This window comes from Sturnira hondurensis, unplaced genomic scaffold (genome assembly GCF_014824575.4).
Source record: "Sturnira hondurensis isolate 20B ecotype Veracruz unplaced genomic scaffold, ASM1482457v3 Scaffold0018728, whole genome shotgun sequence".
NCBI classification, from domain to species: Eukaryota; Metazoa; Chordata; class Mammalia; order Chiroptera; family Phyllostomidae; genus Sturnira; species Sturnira hondurensis.
The window spans coordinates 2,409,874-2,426,699 of NW_028091359.1; the positions used below are offsets into that span (position 1 = coordinate 2,409,874).

General features: G+C 36.9%; 1 protein-coding gene across 6 annotated transcripts in view; it reads left to right on the forward strand.

Moving 5' to 3' along the window:
• BCAS3 (BCAS3 microtubule associated cell migration factor) overlaps positions 1-16,826 on the forward strand; it is a 494,341-nt gene that overhangs the window by 75,098 nt on the left and 402,417 nt on the right. For all 6 annotated transcript variants that reach the window (XM_037069813.1, XM_037069810.1, XM_037069814.1 and 3 more), the window contains exon 7: positions 700-772. In XM_037069813.1, coding sequence (XP_036925708.1) covers positions 700-772 — 73 coding nt within the window. The remainder of the gene's footprint in view (positions 1-699; positions 773-16,826) is intronic.

Genomic DNA, 16,826 nt, shown 5'->3' on the forward strand with positions numbered 1-16,826 from the left:
TGTGGGATCACCTGTACCCATTTGGCCGATGCCACCACCTCTCTGAGCCACATGATGTCTTCTCGCCTCTCCATCCTGTCTCTGTGTCTCCGCCCCTCCTACCCGTCTGGGTGAATGTGGCTTTTTTAAAAATACTTGGTTGTTGGACTTTCAGACAGTTTGATTTTCTGACAATTCTGGGTGTTATTTGTTTTGAGATTTAGTTATAATTCCTTTTTGTGTTGCATGAGGAAGCAAAGCATGTCTACCTACACCTCCATCTTGACTGGAAGTCTCTTTTTCAGTTTTTAAAGGATTTTTACATTTATGTGCTTTGAGAATAGCCTATAATTTTATAAGTTTCCTGTCCTGAACTACTTTTATTTAGTTTTGAAATAAAGATTATACTAGCTCTAGGTAATTAATTAGTAGAGTTGGACATGATTTTTTTTGATCTCATGGAGAATATGTATATAAGATTTAAGTTAATTTTTAAAAAATTGAAAAAAGATTTTAAGAGCAGGTTCAATTTTTAAAACTAGTAATAGGTTTATTTATACCTTTTCTGTTTTGTTCACATTCAAGTATATAAATTATATCAATTTATAATGAATGTTTTGCTATCTCTTCAGCTGTAAATATTTTGAGAGCATGAAAATACTGGGCATGATATAAGAATACTTCTCAAAGTTTTGTTTTACATTTTATGTTCCTTATTAGGTACTCAAAAGTGTGACAGCTTTGCTGAAAAAAGGCCCCTCCTTGGAGTTTGTAAGAGCACTGGATCTTCTGGGTAAGGGAATGTTAAAAATCCTTTGAAGCTTTATTAAAAATTTACGTTGTTTTTTCAAAGGGTGAACTTTGATCACCCGTTGCCCTAGTGAACTCGAGATGCCTGCTGCCTTTTCAGTTAGTGCATCTCTTCAGCTCAAACTCCTGGCTGTGATGAACACTGGGAAACTATTATACTGTTGGTAGTAAGGAAGATGATTAAAATGGGTATTAGGCTTGGCAACCAGTAGTCCCTATCATGTGCTCTCAGCTCAGTGTGTGCACTTTAGATCATGGATGCCGTGGAGAAAAGAAGAATGTGTTAATGGTATAGAATGATTAGATTGTAGAATCTTAATTTGCATTCCAGGTAAATGGTTGACTACATGTGTTATAAGTGTAAATTATAGGGTTGAGGTGGGGAATAATTTACAGCAGTGATGCCCAACCTTTTTGGCACCAGGGACTGGTTTCGTGGAACACAATTTTCCCACAGACTGGTGCTTGGGGGGAATGGTTTTGGGATGATTCAAGCTCATTGAATTCAAACTCACCTTCTGCTGTGTGGCCTAGATTGGTACCTGTTTGTGGCCTGGGATTTGGGAAATTCTGATATATATGTATGGGATAAAGATGCAAAAGCAGGAAAATCCAATTTTTTGTCCCCAAAATTTAAGGATGTGGCTGGAAAACAAGGTATAGGACACAGAAACTAATTATGAAATACTGATGTATAATAGGAATTCAGTGAAGGTAAAGATCAGTGTGCGTGAATTAAGGGGAAATGGCCTCATGAAGAAGGTGCAGTATATGTTAGATCTAAAGGAATGGAACGTTTTGAAAAGAATCTTCACCTGAAGTATGCTTATTGATTTCAGAGAGGGAAAGAGGGAGAGAGAGAGAGAGAGAGAGAGGGAGAGCAAGTAAAACATCGATGTGAGTGAGAAACATCAACCATTTTCGTGCCTTATGTGCCCCGACTGGGGATGGAACCTGCAACTTAAGTGTGTGCCTGACCAGGGATTGAGTCTGCAACCTTTTGGTGCGAGGGAGGATGCCCCCGCCAGCCGAGCCACCCTGCCAAGGCAGGAATGTTTCACAGTACACGCCAAAGAGTGAGGACTTCCAAAGTAGCTTATAAATCTATAGCAGTAGAACAGAAACTGGTATGAATCCACTTAAGAATGAGGGAGGTTTATGACTTAGCACTAATATTATCTGCAAAACAGACAAAACCAACCATTTCAGTGCTCTGGAACTCAACCAACTGCTTACAGCAATCCGAAAATTGTTTATGTTTGAGACACTGGTAAACTTTGAGGACGAACAGAGGGAATCTATGGCGTTCATGCGTGGGGCTGCTCCCGTCACACTCTAGCCTTTCTCCTCCCAACACGGTTGATTGTTCAAGTGTGGAGAAGGTCACGAGGAATGGCACTTTCCCTGCTGTGCTTGGAAGATGCTCACGTGTCGCCTGCCCAGCAGCATTGCCCATGGAAGTTACAGTCTTGAGTTGTGAGCGCAGCGGCTCTTGCAGCCTAAAGTCTTAACTGAGGCTTTATGTATGTACAAAGGGTCTATGAAAGGTCCAGGGGAAACTAAAATCTCATTTTCGGAGACTCGAAAATGTTCTGAATGTCGAATGTGCTCCCTGTCCACACATAGATTTTTCTAAAAAGGATAACAGCCTATACTGAGTTAGAGTATTGAAGCAAATTCTCTGTTGAATCATTGGCTAACCACTAAACTACATAGATATAGACCCAGGAGCAACCGTGGGAAACCAGGCTTTAAAGTAAAAACAAAACAAAACAAAACAAAAGTAAGACCAAGCAAGCAGAGGCTTTAATAACTCCACATTTTCGAGGAAGACATATTTCCAGAGTTGTTATACCACATTACATAAAATGATTAGTATTCAACATAACATTATGTATGACACATAGCCAGAAAAACTGGAAAGTGTGATATAGTGACAAAAAATGCAGGCAATAGAAGCTGTTTCTGATTGTCTCCACTAGTAAATTTTACATGCAAGAATTTTTAAAGCAGCTGTTAGAAATATTTTCTGAGAACTTAATGAACCATGTGTCTAAAATTAAAGGGAAGTGTGATAACGGTGATTCAACAAATAGAGACTCTCACTGGGGAGCTAGAAATTATAGAAAAACCCAATGGAATTCTGGAGTTGAAGAGATACAAAAAGTGAAATACCAGCCTTGCTGGAGGTACTCAACACCGAATTAGAGTCAGCAGACTAACCAGGGAACTGATGCGCTGACAAGGGGGCTGAAACGGAACGGGAGCCACAGAGAGAACCACGTGCATGAAGGTCTCTGGAAGCCCATCAGAAAGACGTATTTGGAAGACACTAGCTACCTGCTGGGTTTGGCGTGTAGTTTTTGAAAGATGTTCTATTTCTTATCAACTCTGCTAACTGTATGATTAAGGAGATTGTTTTTTTATTGAGATACCACTTTATCAAAACAAGGGATAAAAGAGAGGGTAAGGTGATTGTATATAATTGGTGATGAGAGTTGAATTTGATGGTGTGTGGGTTATATATTGGGGTTCTGCAGAGAAAAGGAAGCAATAGGATGCGAGGGGTGTGTGGGTGTGTGTGTGCACATGTCTGTGTGTATAGAGAGAGTGAGAGTGAGAGATTTTAAGATACTGGCTCACATAATTGTGAAAGCTGGCAAGTCCAAAAATCTGGAGATAGAGGGGTTGCAGTTCCAGTCTGGAGACAGAATTCCCTCTTCCTCCAAGACGGTCCTCTTGTCATTTTTAAAATTTCTTTTATAAATGCTTTCAACTGATTGGATGAGTCTCTTCACATTATAGAGTATAATCTGATTTACTAAAATTCTGCTGATTTAAATGTTAATCTTAACTAAAAAAATCTTCACAAAAATATCTAGAATATTTGACCAAATACGGTTATTGTGGCATAGCCAAGTTGACACAGAATTAATCACCACAGGGGTAATGAATATAGTCCTGATTAAAATAGCATTTGCCTATTTGAAAACACAGGCAAATGTTTTCAAATAGGCAAGTGCTATTTGAAAGTCTATTGTGCTAAGTATATTGTAGGTCCTGGCCAGGTAGCTCAGTTGGTTAGGACATCATCTCAATGCACCAAGGTTGTGGGTTTGATCCCCAGTCAAGGGCATACAAGAATCAGTCAATGAATGCATAAATAAGTGGAACAACAAATTGATGTTTCTCATTTTCTCTCTCTACCTCCCTCTTCCTTTCTCTTTCCCTCTCCCTAAAAAAATTCTACTGCAGATATTCATTTTCTTTTTCCCATATTTGCTCCTTAATTTATGTCACAGAAGGGGAATCATTCTAACAATAGACTTCTATATGTCTGTATTACTTACTGGGTTGTTTTAATAATGAGTATTGATAAATAAATGCAAATAAAATTTTGAATTACTTCCATAAGTCACTTTGTACACTCTTAAGTTGTAGGATAAGGTATCTTGTTATTGCTGTATATAAACTCCCTATTCCATGCATGCTCGCCTCTCTTTCTCTCTCAATACCTTTCTAATGCAAGAGGCTGCTGGAAAATACTCATTTTGATTTCACTTGTTTGCTGAACTGATTATGTAGTATGTTTGTCAGAATGTTTACAATCTCAAATGGACATTTTCATACAGTACTGTGCTCTGTTTCTTGTAAGTGTCATATTGCAGTTGTGAATAGAATTTCTCTCTAATATGAGCAGTCAATCTGTGAGTGAGTATATATATATTCAAAGTGTTGTTCTGAGTGTTTGCAGTAGGTTGGCAGATGGTGATGTTAGACCCACTAGGCACTTTTTAGTAAAGTTGAGTATCACAACAGAGAAATCTAGTTATAGGGGAATTATTTTAGAACCTGTTTTGCAAATCCCAGGCTTAAAAAATGTTACAACCTTTTTGTTCTAATGAGGCATGCACGTATTCACTATGCTAATATAGCACCAGGGACTGGAAGGCAAACATTCAATGCCTGCTCTGTACTGGTCTGTTAAATATTTTCCGTTATGTAGCATCATTTAATCTTATAACTAGCAGGTGAAGGAGACTGTGTTATCCTCATCTTACACATGAAGAAACTGAAGCTAAGGGGGTTTCGGTCACAGCCAGTTGTGGACCTGGGCCTGTGCCTCACTTTCTGGTCTGCAGATTTTTAGTAAATATCTTAATCTGAGGAGCCATATTTACTGAACCAGGTTGTTGACATCGTCCTCAAAGCCAGTGTGTATAAAATTTTAGAACTTCCTTCTCCCATTGGACAGGTAGAAGACATGTCTTTTGCCATCTGTTTCCCTGGCAGATGCTTAATTGAGCACCAGGTGCTTGGACATTGTCAGTTGCTTATATTCACAATTAATACTGCTTATTAAATTATTCTTGGGAAAAGTCAAAGTTACTTTTGAAATATAGATTTCATTTTCAAAGATTTATATTACTTTTCAAGGAAAGGCCAATAGTCATGAAAATCATCTCAGTTCTTCCTCATATTTTATCCATTAGATATAAACACATTATGCTTTAGCCCACTATTGAAAATACTGGCTTTTATTGCATTCATGATAGTCATTAAAATGCCACTTATTTTGATATTCTAGTGATTCTTTTATTCTGTCTTGTGCATGTGTGTCTCTAAGGAGCAATGCCATAATCATTCTAGATAAGCCATTTAAGGTCTTGGAGATAATGTTTATGGGGCTACTGATCCAGGGATTAAATCAGTGTCTTGTGTAACAATTTGAGGGCGGGAGCGAGCAGAAGTATGGGCAGTATACTAAGGAAACAGTATATTTTTAGAAAACTGAAGTTCATTGTATACTAAACAGTTCCAGTAATGTAGCTGTTTGTGGTTAGGATCTTGTTGGGTATTATGAATAATTGCAAAAGAGTAATATTATTCAACAGCTGAATGCAGACCTTGAAGAATGTTTACTTCAGTTTACTATCATCGGGTTACACACAGTGTATGGATTGGAGATGTGATGTTTACATAGAGAAACAGAATATTCCGAGTAGAAAGGACCTTGAAAATCATGCAGTTAAAGTGCCGAGGCTCCTGTCATATTTCCCATCCCTTTAGTGGTGGGAAATTCTTGTAAGAGTGAGAAAATTTATTTCCATTGGTTAGAAAATTCTTACCTTTTATTAACTATGCATTCTGTTGCCAAGGTTGAATTTGAATTAAAAAAAATAAAAAAATTGGCAATCAAAGGTACAGCTATATTTGACTATCTGCTATCTTACATTTATGCTGGAGAGAGAAACTAATTTGATAGCTAAATAGGAGTAAAGACTTAATTTCAAAATTAACAACTGTTCATTAATTATAATACAGTTATTTCACAGTGTTAATATTTTTGCAGTTTTGTTACAAACTGCCAAAAAGGTCATCTTGGACTGGGAGAATTCCAAGGGGTATTTGGTAGCCCCTGCCCTAAACAGTAGTTATTTAGTTGGAGGCTAAACATATTTGCAAAATCCTGAATTGTTTCTGAAGGGATTTTATTTCAATTTGTATCTAAAGTAAGTAGGGTTATTTTAAATATACTAGAAGGATGATTGCTTGGGATAATAAGGATGTAATGTTTCTTTTTTTGTTATGAAATGCCAAGGAGCCTTTACAAATGATACTAAGCATTTTCAGTTTTGATTTATTAGCATCCTGTTGTATTTGTGAGGTCTGATAGAATCATAATTTGGGCCAGTGATACTTCCATGGAAACACACACGAAAAAGATGTATACCATTCTTCCCATCTTTGTTGCTCCAACGCCTGGGCTTCTCCCAGCAGTTTGTTGGCCTGCCTTCAAGCATCAGGTTTTTCACTAGCCCATGTCACAGGTATTTTTCATTTCTGTGAGTCTTCCACAGTTTCCTCTAGCTATCTGTGACTCTCTTTACTGCTTTCAGAGAATGAGCTTTTACATCTTTGGTAGAGCATTTATTCTGAGAGCTGTCTCATTGACATAGAGGTTTTTAAAGAGATGGGTCAGCATGCTAAGGTATCGGGTAGTATCGATGGTTCACAGGCCTCCTGACTTCAGTACCATAGTAGAGCCAGCGGAGGCCTCCAACCCTGCTAGAGGCTGCCCCATTCATCTGGTAATGGATGCAGTGAAACCTTAAGGAAATAAGATGACATTACTATTAATTCTTAACTACATTTTCTCATGTGGCTTAGGGATCTAATTTTTATATCTTGAAATGTTAACAGTGCTTGTAGTAAAGAAGAGTCACTAGTGTAAATGTTAATTATGGAACATTTACCAAGTTCCTTTATTTACTTAAATCAAATTTTTAGTTTTCCTGAAGGATTAAGGCAGAGAGCCAGAATTTTATACACTTGACTCACATGTATACAGTTTAAAATGCATGCGGGACAAATCTGTAAGCTGATACACATATCATGTAAACTTTTAAACAGGGAAAGCTATTTTTATGTATTTACTTTAAAATATAGTATCTGAACTATGGATACCCCCAAATGGTGTATTGTAAGATCATGTTTGCAGACATTGTTGTATATTTTCTTGTGATCCTGAAATTGTTACAAATTTCAAAGGTCCTATCAAAATGGTTATAGGTAGGGGACCAAATCTAATGAATGTTGGTTATATTTTTTAAAGAACTGCCTTGCTTGCCATATGTATATATTTTTTTCCTCCAAACCCTGTGCTATTAGGGTCCTGCCAGGAAACAGATGACGTATTCAAATGCGGTCCTTTACCATTTCTGATCAAGGGGAAAGAGCCATTAGCAGAACTTGTAAAGAGAGCCATATCCAGAGGGTTACTTGATGGGAACTGTGCCTGTCAGAGGGGCTCTGTCTGTTTTGTCATTAGCAGTAATGGAAATGATTTTCCACCTGACAATGGAGCAGCTAGGGCATCCCAACCTTATTCTCATTTCCCTGGATGCCTCTCCTGGGCCAAAACCGAGACGGAAACCAGGAGCCTGGTTCTGAAGGTGTAGGAAGCCCACTGATGCAATCCCTGTCACGTGGGTCGGTCTTCCATGGCAAGGAGTGGAGCACTGAGGATGTAGTGTATCTGGAGGGGTGGGCATCAAACTGGAATGGAGATTATGGGGAAAACAGGTGTGGAGGAAATTACTCAGCATTGTAGTCAGATTGATAATCATGATTAAACTGGAACACATAGAAAGAAATGTTAATACTAATAACAAATTACTAGTAAATATGGAACTTTACCTTAAAAAAGGCAAAGATATTTTGGTGGGGATAGAAGGAAGAGTTGAGACTGTTAAATTAGGGGGAAAAGAACAAAATGGATGAAGACCAGGTAGAGAGAAGCTCTAAGGACATTGTATAGCCTGAGCACATGGTCAAACTGGCCTTGAAAAACCTGGCTTCTTACTGGTTTTCTGCATTTAGTTGAGCTTGTATTCTTTATATTTAGTTGCTATTATGCTGTAGCACAGCTATTAAAATGCTGTTAATGTCATTAATACAACTTCCTTGAATATATTGATGTAATTTCCTAGTCAGAATCATAAATTTTAGTGGAAATAGCAGACAAGACTCTAATGTGTGTATATACACCCATTTAACAGTTTTACTGAGTAATTGACATACAATAAAGTATGTATACTTAAAGTGTACAGTTCTATATTTTTGACCTATGTATACACATATCAAATCATCATCACAAGCAAAATAATGAATATATCACCCTTTCCCCCAAGATTCTTGTCCCTTTATAATTTTTCCTCCCTCCCAGATCCTTTCCCTTAGGTCCTACTGCTCTACTTTCTGTCATTATAGATTAGTTTGCATTTTCTAGAGCTTTATGTAAATGAAATCATGCAGTATATGCTTTTGTTTGGCCTGTCTTGTGCTGTGTATTATATTTATTTTCATATTCATTCTTGTTGCATTTATCAATAGTTTATTCATTCTTATTGCTAGTATGGTATATGGCCATACCACATTTGATTATCCATGTACTTGTTGGTGGGTATTTTGGTTTTTGGCTTTCACAAAGATTGCTTCTATGAATGTATTGTTGAAGTCTTTATAGAGGCATGCTTTCTTTTCTTTTAAATACCTATGAATAGAATGGCTGAACCACATGTTAGATGTATGTTTTTATGTTTTTATTTTTATTTTTAAAATATTTTTTAAAGATTATATTTATTTATCTTTAGAGGGAAAGGAGAGAGGGAGAGAAACATCAATGTATGGTTGCCTTTCCTGCGCCTCCTGCTGGGAACTGGCCTGCAGGGAACCGGCCTGCAACCCAGGCATGTGCCCTGACTGGGAATTGAACCGGGATCCTCTGATTCACAGGCCGGTGCTCAATCCACTGAGCTACACCAGCCAGGGCATGTTAGATGTATGTTTTTAAAAGTGGTTGTCCCATTTTACATTCCTACCAACACTGTATGAGGTTTCCATTTTCTCTAGTTCCTCACCAACACTTGGCTTTATTGGTCTGTTTAATTTTAGCTACTCTAATAAATATTTAATAGTTTCTCATTATGGTTTTAATTTGCATGTTCCCATTTTTTTAAGATTCTCAGTTCTGAGTTCAGTTAACTCTTCTTTCATATCTTCCTATTATTTGACCATTCTGAGTTTGTGGATTTCTGATTCATAGGTTTGTTTCATATCTGTAATTGTTCATTGTAATGTGTTTGTGTATGTTTTAAATATTTTATTTGTTTTATTTTTAGACAGAGGGAAAGGGAAGGAGAAAGAGTGGGAGGGAAACACCAATGTGTGGTTGCCTCTCGTGTGTCCCCTACTGGGGACCTGGCCTGCAACTCAGGCATGTGCCCTGACTAGGAATCGAGCTGGCGACCATTTGCTGCACAGGCCTGTGCTCAATCCACTGAGCTACACCAGCCAGGGCGTAATGTGTGTTTTGAGAGCAAGGGATTCATAAGTACCAAAAAGTTTGAAAAATTAGTGAGGAGAAATGATGCAGATACAAGTGAAGCAAAGGAAAAAACTTTTAGGATCTTTATTTATTTATTTTAATTTTCCCCCCATTTTTTATTGTTGTTCAAGTACAGTTGTCTCCATTTTCTCCCACCACTCTCCCCCACCCCAGCCATAAAGAGGATTGAAAATAAACAAAGAATAAAAAAAAACTACATATTTTTTATTTTTTCCACATTTTTATTGTTGTTCAAGTACAGTTTTCTACATTTTTTCCCCACAACTCTGCTCCAACCCATTCATCCCCACTTCCTACCCTTCATTGCAGTCCCCTTTGAAAAAGTATATTTTTAGAGAGCTAGCTTACTCTGTTCAACCAGCTGTATGTTCTAGGAAATTGCATCATGTCATGAGAAGTAGTCATGGTACATGAGACATTGAAAATGTATATAACACATTGTGTGAAGAGCGAAACCAATTTTGGATTAATATTATCGAGCTACGAAATGGCAGTCTGTCTTCCACCTCATACTTTTTTTCATACAAATATTCCTCTTTTATGGCTATGTCATGTTGTTTTTTAAAAAAATTTTATTGTCATAGTGTCAAGGAAAAGATAATTCTCATCAAACGTTTCTGATTCTGATGTCAATGTCTACCTAAAAGTAGATTAACTTTTTATACTATAATCTATATTTACTTTTAAATTAGTGTTTATTATATAAACTTATTTTTAGTGCTCAATCAAATATTTTTTCCCTTCTGTGTGAAAAATATGGATTGGGATAGAACTCATTATATTTTTTGCCATTAACAGTAATGGAAATGATTTTCCACTTAATCCTTTTCATTTAATGGCAGAGTTTTCGGGAACAAATTAAAGTTACTAAGTGAGGCATGCATGTTAGGGTAATTGTCTTGCACTGTTGTGTTAAGTTTTCTGTTTTGTGAGGTTTTGGGGGTATATTTTCATTAAGATAGAACTCTAGTTTTTTAGTAATTTTGTCTGAATGTTGTTGTTCCTTTGTTATTCATAATAAAGTCAGTATGATTATTCTGGGGCAGAGTTAACAAAATCAGTATTATAGAGATCAGGGGTTGTGGTTGGAGAGATTAGGGTGCTTTACCTGTTTTCTGTAGGTATAGTGAGGTATAGGTTTCTTTAATAAACGATACCTTGGGGCAATGGCTTCAGTTCTTCCTGTGGTTTTCTGGTAAGACCCTTCTTGCAGCTCTTACTTCTATCTTTGCTTTACCACTAAGCTCCCAAGGATTCATCCCCTGCCTGATGTGATTCCTCTAATAGACATCTCTGGTCCTGTGCACGTTCTCATCCCCTGACTTTCCATTAATTAGTAGCTGATGATTTGACCCAACCCATCTCAGACTTTTGTTTTTTAAGCACTGGCCTACTCCCTTGCTTCTGGAAGTAAATTCTAGGTGATTTTTATCTGTCTGTGCTCTCCCAGTGTGAGGACTGCTGCAGTCCTTCCTTATTTTTCAAGCAGTCTCTGCTCAGCTCTGGGCGCGCTCAGGAGAAGGCTCTGCCAATGTTGAGTATTTAAGCCTCTCCTCCCCACATAAATAAAGTTGTTGGCTTTTTTCTCTCTAGTTATTTTGCATTATGATTTAGGGGTATTTCATTTGCTTTCCTTTTTGATATGTATTATTTTTCAAAGATATTTGGAGATTCAGAGTGAGGTGGCCATATACACATATACAAATATATTGGTAAAAACATTTGGGTTGCATTGTTTTTATCTGCACCTTGTTTACTTTTGCTTCATATTAATATATTACAATATGGCTTTATTTAACAATGAATATTAGTGTTACCTTATTATGTACATTATATGCATATTTTATTAATACATATTTAAAAATATCAATCATAAGTGGGAAAAGCTTAAAGTAGGCAATCAAGTGCTCCCAACAGATCTAAGGGTCTCTATTCAGCTTTGTAAGAATTTGGTCAGAGAATGCTGGTAAGGCAAAGGAGAAGAAAGCACTTGGGAAGGGTTTGTTTCCAAGGCTGTCTGACTCCCAACTGGTTGAGAACAAAAATTAGCCACAAATTCTATTAAAATGAGACCACCTCGCCTGACACTTTACTATAGAAGCAGCATTGCAAAGAGGTGTGTTTTCAAGAGCTGTGTGTTATTCTTGTCATGTGGTTCTACCTGATTTTAATAGAGGTCCTTGGGGAACGAATGCACACCAATTTTTGAAACTTTATTCAGAAAGTATGTATTGAAATAACATCATAACACTGAGTTGAGAGCATGATGTTTATTTTCTTGGGTGTATTTCACGTTTACCTTTTCTTTAGGATCTGTACACCTGAGTATTACCTGGCTAGAAATTGTCTTCTTGTATTGATCAAGCAGATTTGACTATTGAATGAGCTATTGAAATGTGGTTGGTGCCAAGTAGAATGCTAATTCTGTGTGGATATATTATGTTAAATATCTAAAAAATTAATTTCACCTGCTTATTCCTAGTTTTTTCTTCAGTGTGGTTACTAGAAAATTTAAAATTCCAGTGTAACTCATTTTGTCTTTCTATTGAAGTGTATTGGTCCAACTTCACTTTGGGCTGTAGTAGGTATGCATTTGGGCTCTTTCTGATTACCGCTGGGTGGAAAACCTTCCCAGTATCTTGTTGCATTACAGGTCTGGCGATGCATCTCTCCTGAGGCATTAGTTAGGACGCATTACAGGGGTTTCTAGAAATTTGACATAAGGAAAGATTGCTGGGGGATAGTAGTCTCATAGTGTGTAAGCCTTCGAAACCAATCCTGTCGCTAGGATTTTGTGGATGACGCTGGGCCTTCAGTGGCAGCTTTTGTAGTGCTGCGTCTAACAGGACCTCTGCCAAAACTGGTACTTAACGTTTAATGAATCTGACTTTCATTTTGGGTTCTATAATTTTCTTTATGTAGGCATTTTGCCTAATGTTGGCATTCTATAATATTCATTGATACTCCTGAACCCGTGGATAGTGTAGAATAATGGAAAGAACAAAGATTTTGGAGTCACACAGACCAATATGATTATTCAACAGTCCTCAGGTTCAGTTTCCTTGTTTGTAAGGTGCTGAGAACTATTGCACTTAGTTCCAGTGATAATTAAATGATTCAGTCTCTTCAGATATTTAGAAAAGTGTCAGGCCCGTATTAGGTGCACCATATTATATGAGTCATAAAGATATGAAGGGTAGCCAGGGAACACTCTTTGCCAAAAATTTATTTTCATACACGTAGGGAGAACAAATATATATCTGAATAGGTTTAAAGCCCTGTGTGACTATTGGAGAATGTGGCTGTGCCCAGCTTACCCAGTACTTGTGCTATAGGTTTGTCAGGCGTCTTGTCCCAGCCCAGCACTGTGTCTCGTAGTATCTCTGATGAACAGGGAGGGGCCCTTTACTTTCATTGGAAAACAGTAATTTGTTTACATTCCCCCATAGAATCTCATGTTATATTTATATATTTTATTTTCATTGAGATATAATTGAAACATGACGAACAGCACCTAAAGTGTACAGTATGATGCATTTTGACATTTGTATATGCCCATGAATCTGTCACTCCAATCAAGATAATAAGCATATCTATTATACACAATAGTTTTCTCCTGCCCCTTTATAATGCATCCCTTCTGCCCTTCTTGGCACTCACTAGCAGCAGCATGTTTCTATGTAACATGTGTATGTGAGTCTCACTGAGGTCTTTTTGGGGGAGCTTCTTTGCTGTCCTGTAGTTTAAGGTGACTTTAGTGTATAGTTAAAAACATAAAGGTGGGAGTCTTGAAATCACATCTGCTCTGCATCTTAAACTGAACGCCTTTCCAAAGTGAAGCTTTCCATCTAGAACGAGGACGTAAAACTACTAACGGGCTTGCAGTTTCTATCTGTAATCATTTCAAAACAACAGTTTTTTCTGCCACCAAAAGGATGCAGTCTTGACATATAAATAGAGAACAGATTGAGTTTTTGGCTGATATTGCTATACTGGTTTAAATGTTGGTTCAGTCAGCTTCGGGCTTAGATTACAAGATTTGCAAATTAAAGGAAAACCAAAAGGGAAAGAACATCTGCATAGATTCTGACCTTGTGGAATTCCGTACAGGCAGACTTACTCCTTTTCTGGTGGGACGGAGCATGTGCCCAGTGAGCCAGCCTTGAGAAGAGATCAGTTGTGTGTGGTAATCCTAAGGACAAAAATTGATGTTGGAAATGAAGTAGTTCATTATGGATATCCATGACATTTTCCAAATCTAGTATTTCATGATTTGGGGGGACAATATTTTTGTTGATATAGCTATATGGTATTTAGACAGGATAAAATCTTACAAAATCTCACTACTTTTGTTACTTGATGATTATCTTGAATCACAGTATTGGGATTTGAGAATGGTTATTTGCTTTGAGACTTAAATGTGTTTTAATCAAAGACTGTGTTGACATAATTGACAGTAAATTACTATACACTTCAGTGAGATGTAAAAAGTACTTATCATATCTGGTATACATGATTTTAAAATGTTGGCTATAGATTTCCTAGGCTGCCATCTCAAAGAAATGCTTTATTTTAATGTTTTCTATTGTTTTATTCTAAGAGGAGCTGTACATTCTTACAATATTTATAGGTACCTGCTACATTTCAGCGACTATTACAGTATCTCCTTCTAGTATTCCAATTATTGAACATCTTTAAATAGCATTTGTTTATGCTTGAGAAATGTAAATTCAGCTGTATTGGTACAAAACGTGATGTTGTTGCACAAGTCTGGTTGGAAAGCATCCCTGGAAGATGGCAAAAATCTTTGAAGTCATCCGGATGATGAGAGGGGGAAAAAAGGACAAGTCCTGGATAGTTACTGTGTGGGGAGGATCGTGCCAATGAAATGGTAGAGGAGACCGTTGTTTTTGTTTTTATGCTAAGAGATTTTGGGTTTGTATTTTGCACAGGGTGGCACAGAGGGCCACCATTTCCTTGTTTATTTCTATGTGTGAGGCTGTTAGTCATATCTTAGGGTGCGGAGGACCAAATACTTGAGGAGAATTTGAAAAGGTAAAGAAAAACTCCTTTTGGACTTAAAGTTTGCTTAAAACCTTGAAAAAATTATGAATGACTTGAATATTGTGTTTATGAAAGATTGTTATTTTAAAAATAAGTTTTCTGGCCTTAATAAGGTAGTGTCACAACCATAGTATCCTAGAGGCAGTATTTTATTTTTGTTTTTCGAAGGTACATTTATTGTTAACTGATTTTTATCCTTTGTTAAAACCAGTTGTTATAGGTGCTTTTTCTTAGTATGCAAATAATTTTATTTACGTCTTGTTTTTCAAGCACGATATCCAAAGAAGGCTAACACAATGAGGTGTTAATTAATGTGAGGTGGCCCATTAATTCCAGCCTCCTGGTGCGGGTGTGGGTGAGTGTGCAGGTAGAGGGGAGTGAAGACAGGGACTCGGAGCAAGAGATGGTGTTTTGAGTGTACCCTTGGGGATTGAGGAAAAAACCTTGTAAGTGCTTAAGTTTTATCACTTACTTAAATATAACACTTCATATTTGTCTTTCTGGAAACTATAAAATATAATACACTTGTATGTTTTAAAGCAACATTTCTGTTTTATTTTAAACTGTTTTCATATTAGTCTTTTTCATTTCCTCGAAACATCTCATAGAACACATTCTGAATGCATCTGTTGGGCACTTTTGCCTCTGTACCTTTCTCAAACAAGGGAATAAAACTGCAGTTTATGATGACCAGAGAACTGGATGGAAACAGCTGCAGTGCACGCTGGTGTGTGTCGCTTTGCAAATGAAGCAGCAATGTAGGAAAAATGATAATGCACCCCTCCACCCTCAAAGACCAAGTGGCCGCGATTGGGGCCGTTTAAAATTATTAAACACTGTAAACGCTATAACGTTAATTACAAGAGGAACAAACTCTACAAAGATAAATGTGTTTTCAATATGATTCTTAGGGAGGGTACAGTAGAAACCAGTGAATAGAGAGGAAATTTATTTCTGGCAGGACTCTAGACATGGAACTGTGGCTGAACTTTTTACCCTAATTACCTCCTGCTAATGCCTGCAGCGGTCTGGAATCAAAGTGATGCTTCGGGCCCTGGAAATTCTCTGATGTGGCAAACGTTTGTTGTGTGAGGAGGGTTTCTTAAGAAAAAGCAGAATATTGTGACAGGATTTTAAAAAAATTTCTCAGTTACCACCCACCTCACTTGTTGCCTACAAAAATAGAGTAATTGTTTGCATCTGTGTGTGCTTTTTTACCCCCCTAAGAAATAACTGTTATAAATCAATGTGACATAGATCCAGTGAACTGAGGCTTGCCTGAGGTAGGCTTGATTTTTTTTAAAGTTTCTTCTTTATTTAAAAATGTAGGTTCAAAATGTAGGTTCAAATGTAAAGAAGTTATTTTTGTTAACTGAAAAGAAACATTCTGCCTAATTTTTAGGAGAATTTGCATCTTAAAGCGTGCTTTTCAAAATGAAGTCTAACCTCTTGTCTAGCGTCAGACTGATAGCTATAAAATTGCTTAATTCTGGGAATTGAAATGGGAACTTCCAGTTTCCATTTTTAGCTCTTCATTTGACTGGGACTAGAATCTTAGAGACATTTCTCTCTCAGTTCTCTGAAACTTTATATCATTCCATTTATTTGTCATAAAATCCCTGGCTTGTACACATTGCTGAATTAAAAAAAAAAGTTTTGAGAAAACCACCTGCTTTTCATCCTTTGCTGTAAAAATCAGTGTTTCTATACTCTCTGTAGCATAAACACATTGACCTTGCATTTTATATATTCTAGGACAATCCAGATTTCAGTTAGTCAGTCAGCCATTATTTCACATGAGCTGCTGTGCTAACTTCAGCGCCAGCCCTTTACTAGTCTTAAATCCTTTTAGATAATTCTTGAAAAACACTAATATAGTGTTTTGAAATGCAAGTAAATCCATGCTTTCACTTAGGTAGAAATTTATTTTCCCATTTTTAATTTAGGTATTATATAGAAATAGGTTTAGTTTATAAAGATAGTATGTAATTAGTTTTTTTTCATTCGCGGCAATAAAGAGAATTTTGTTCCCTTTATAATGAAATCTAAAATTTCTTATAAA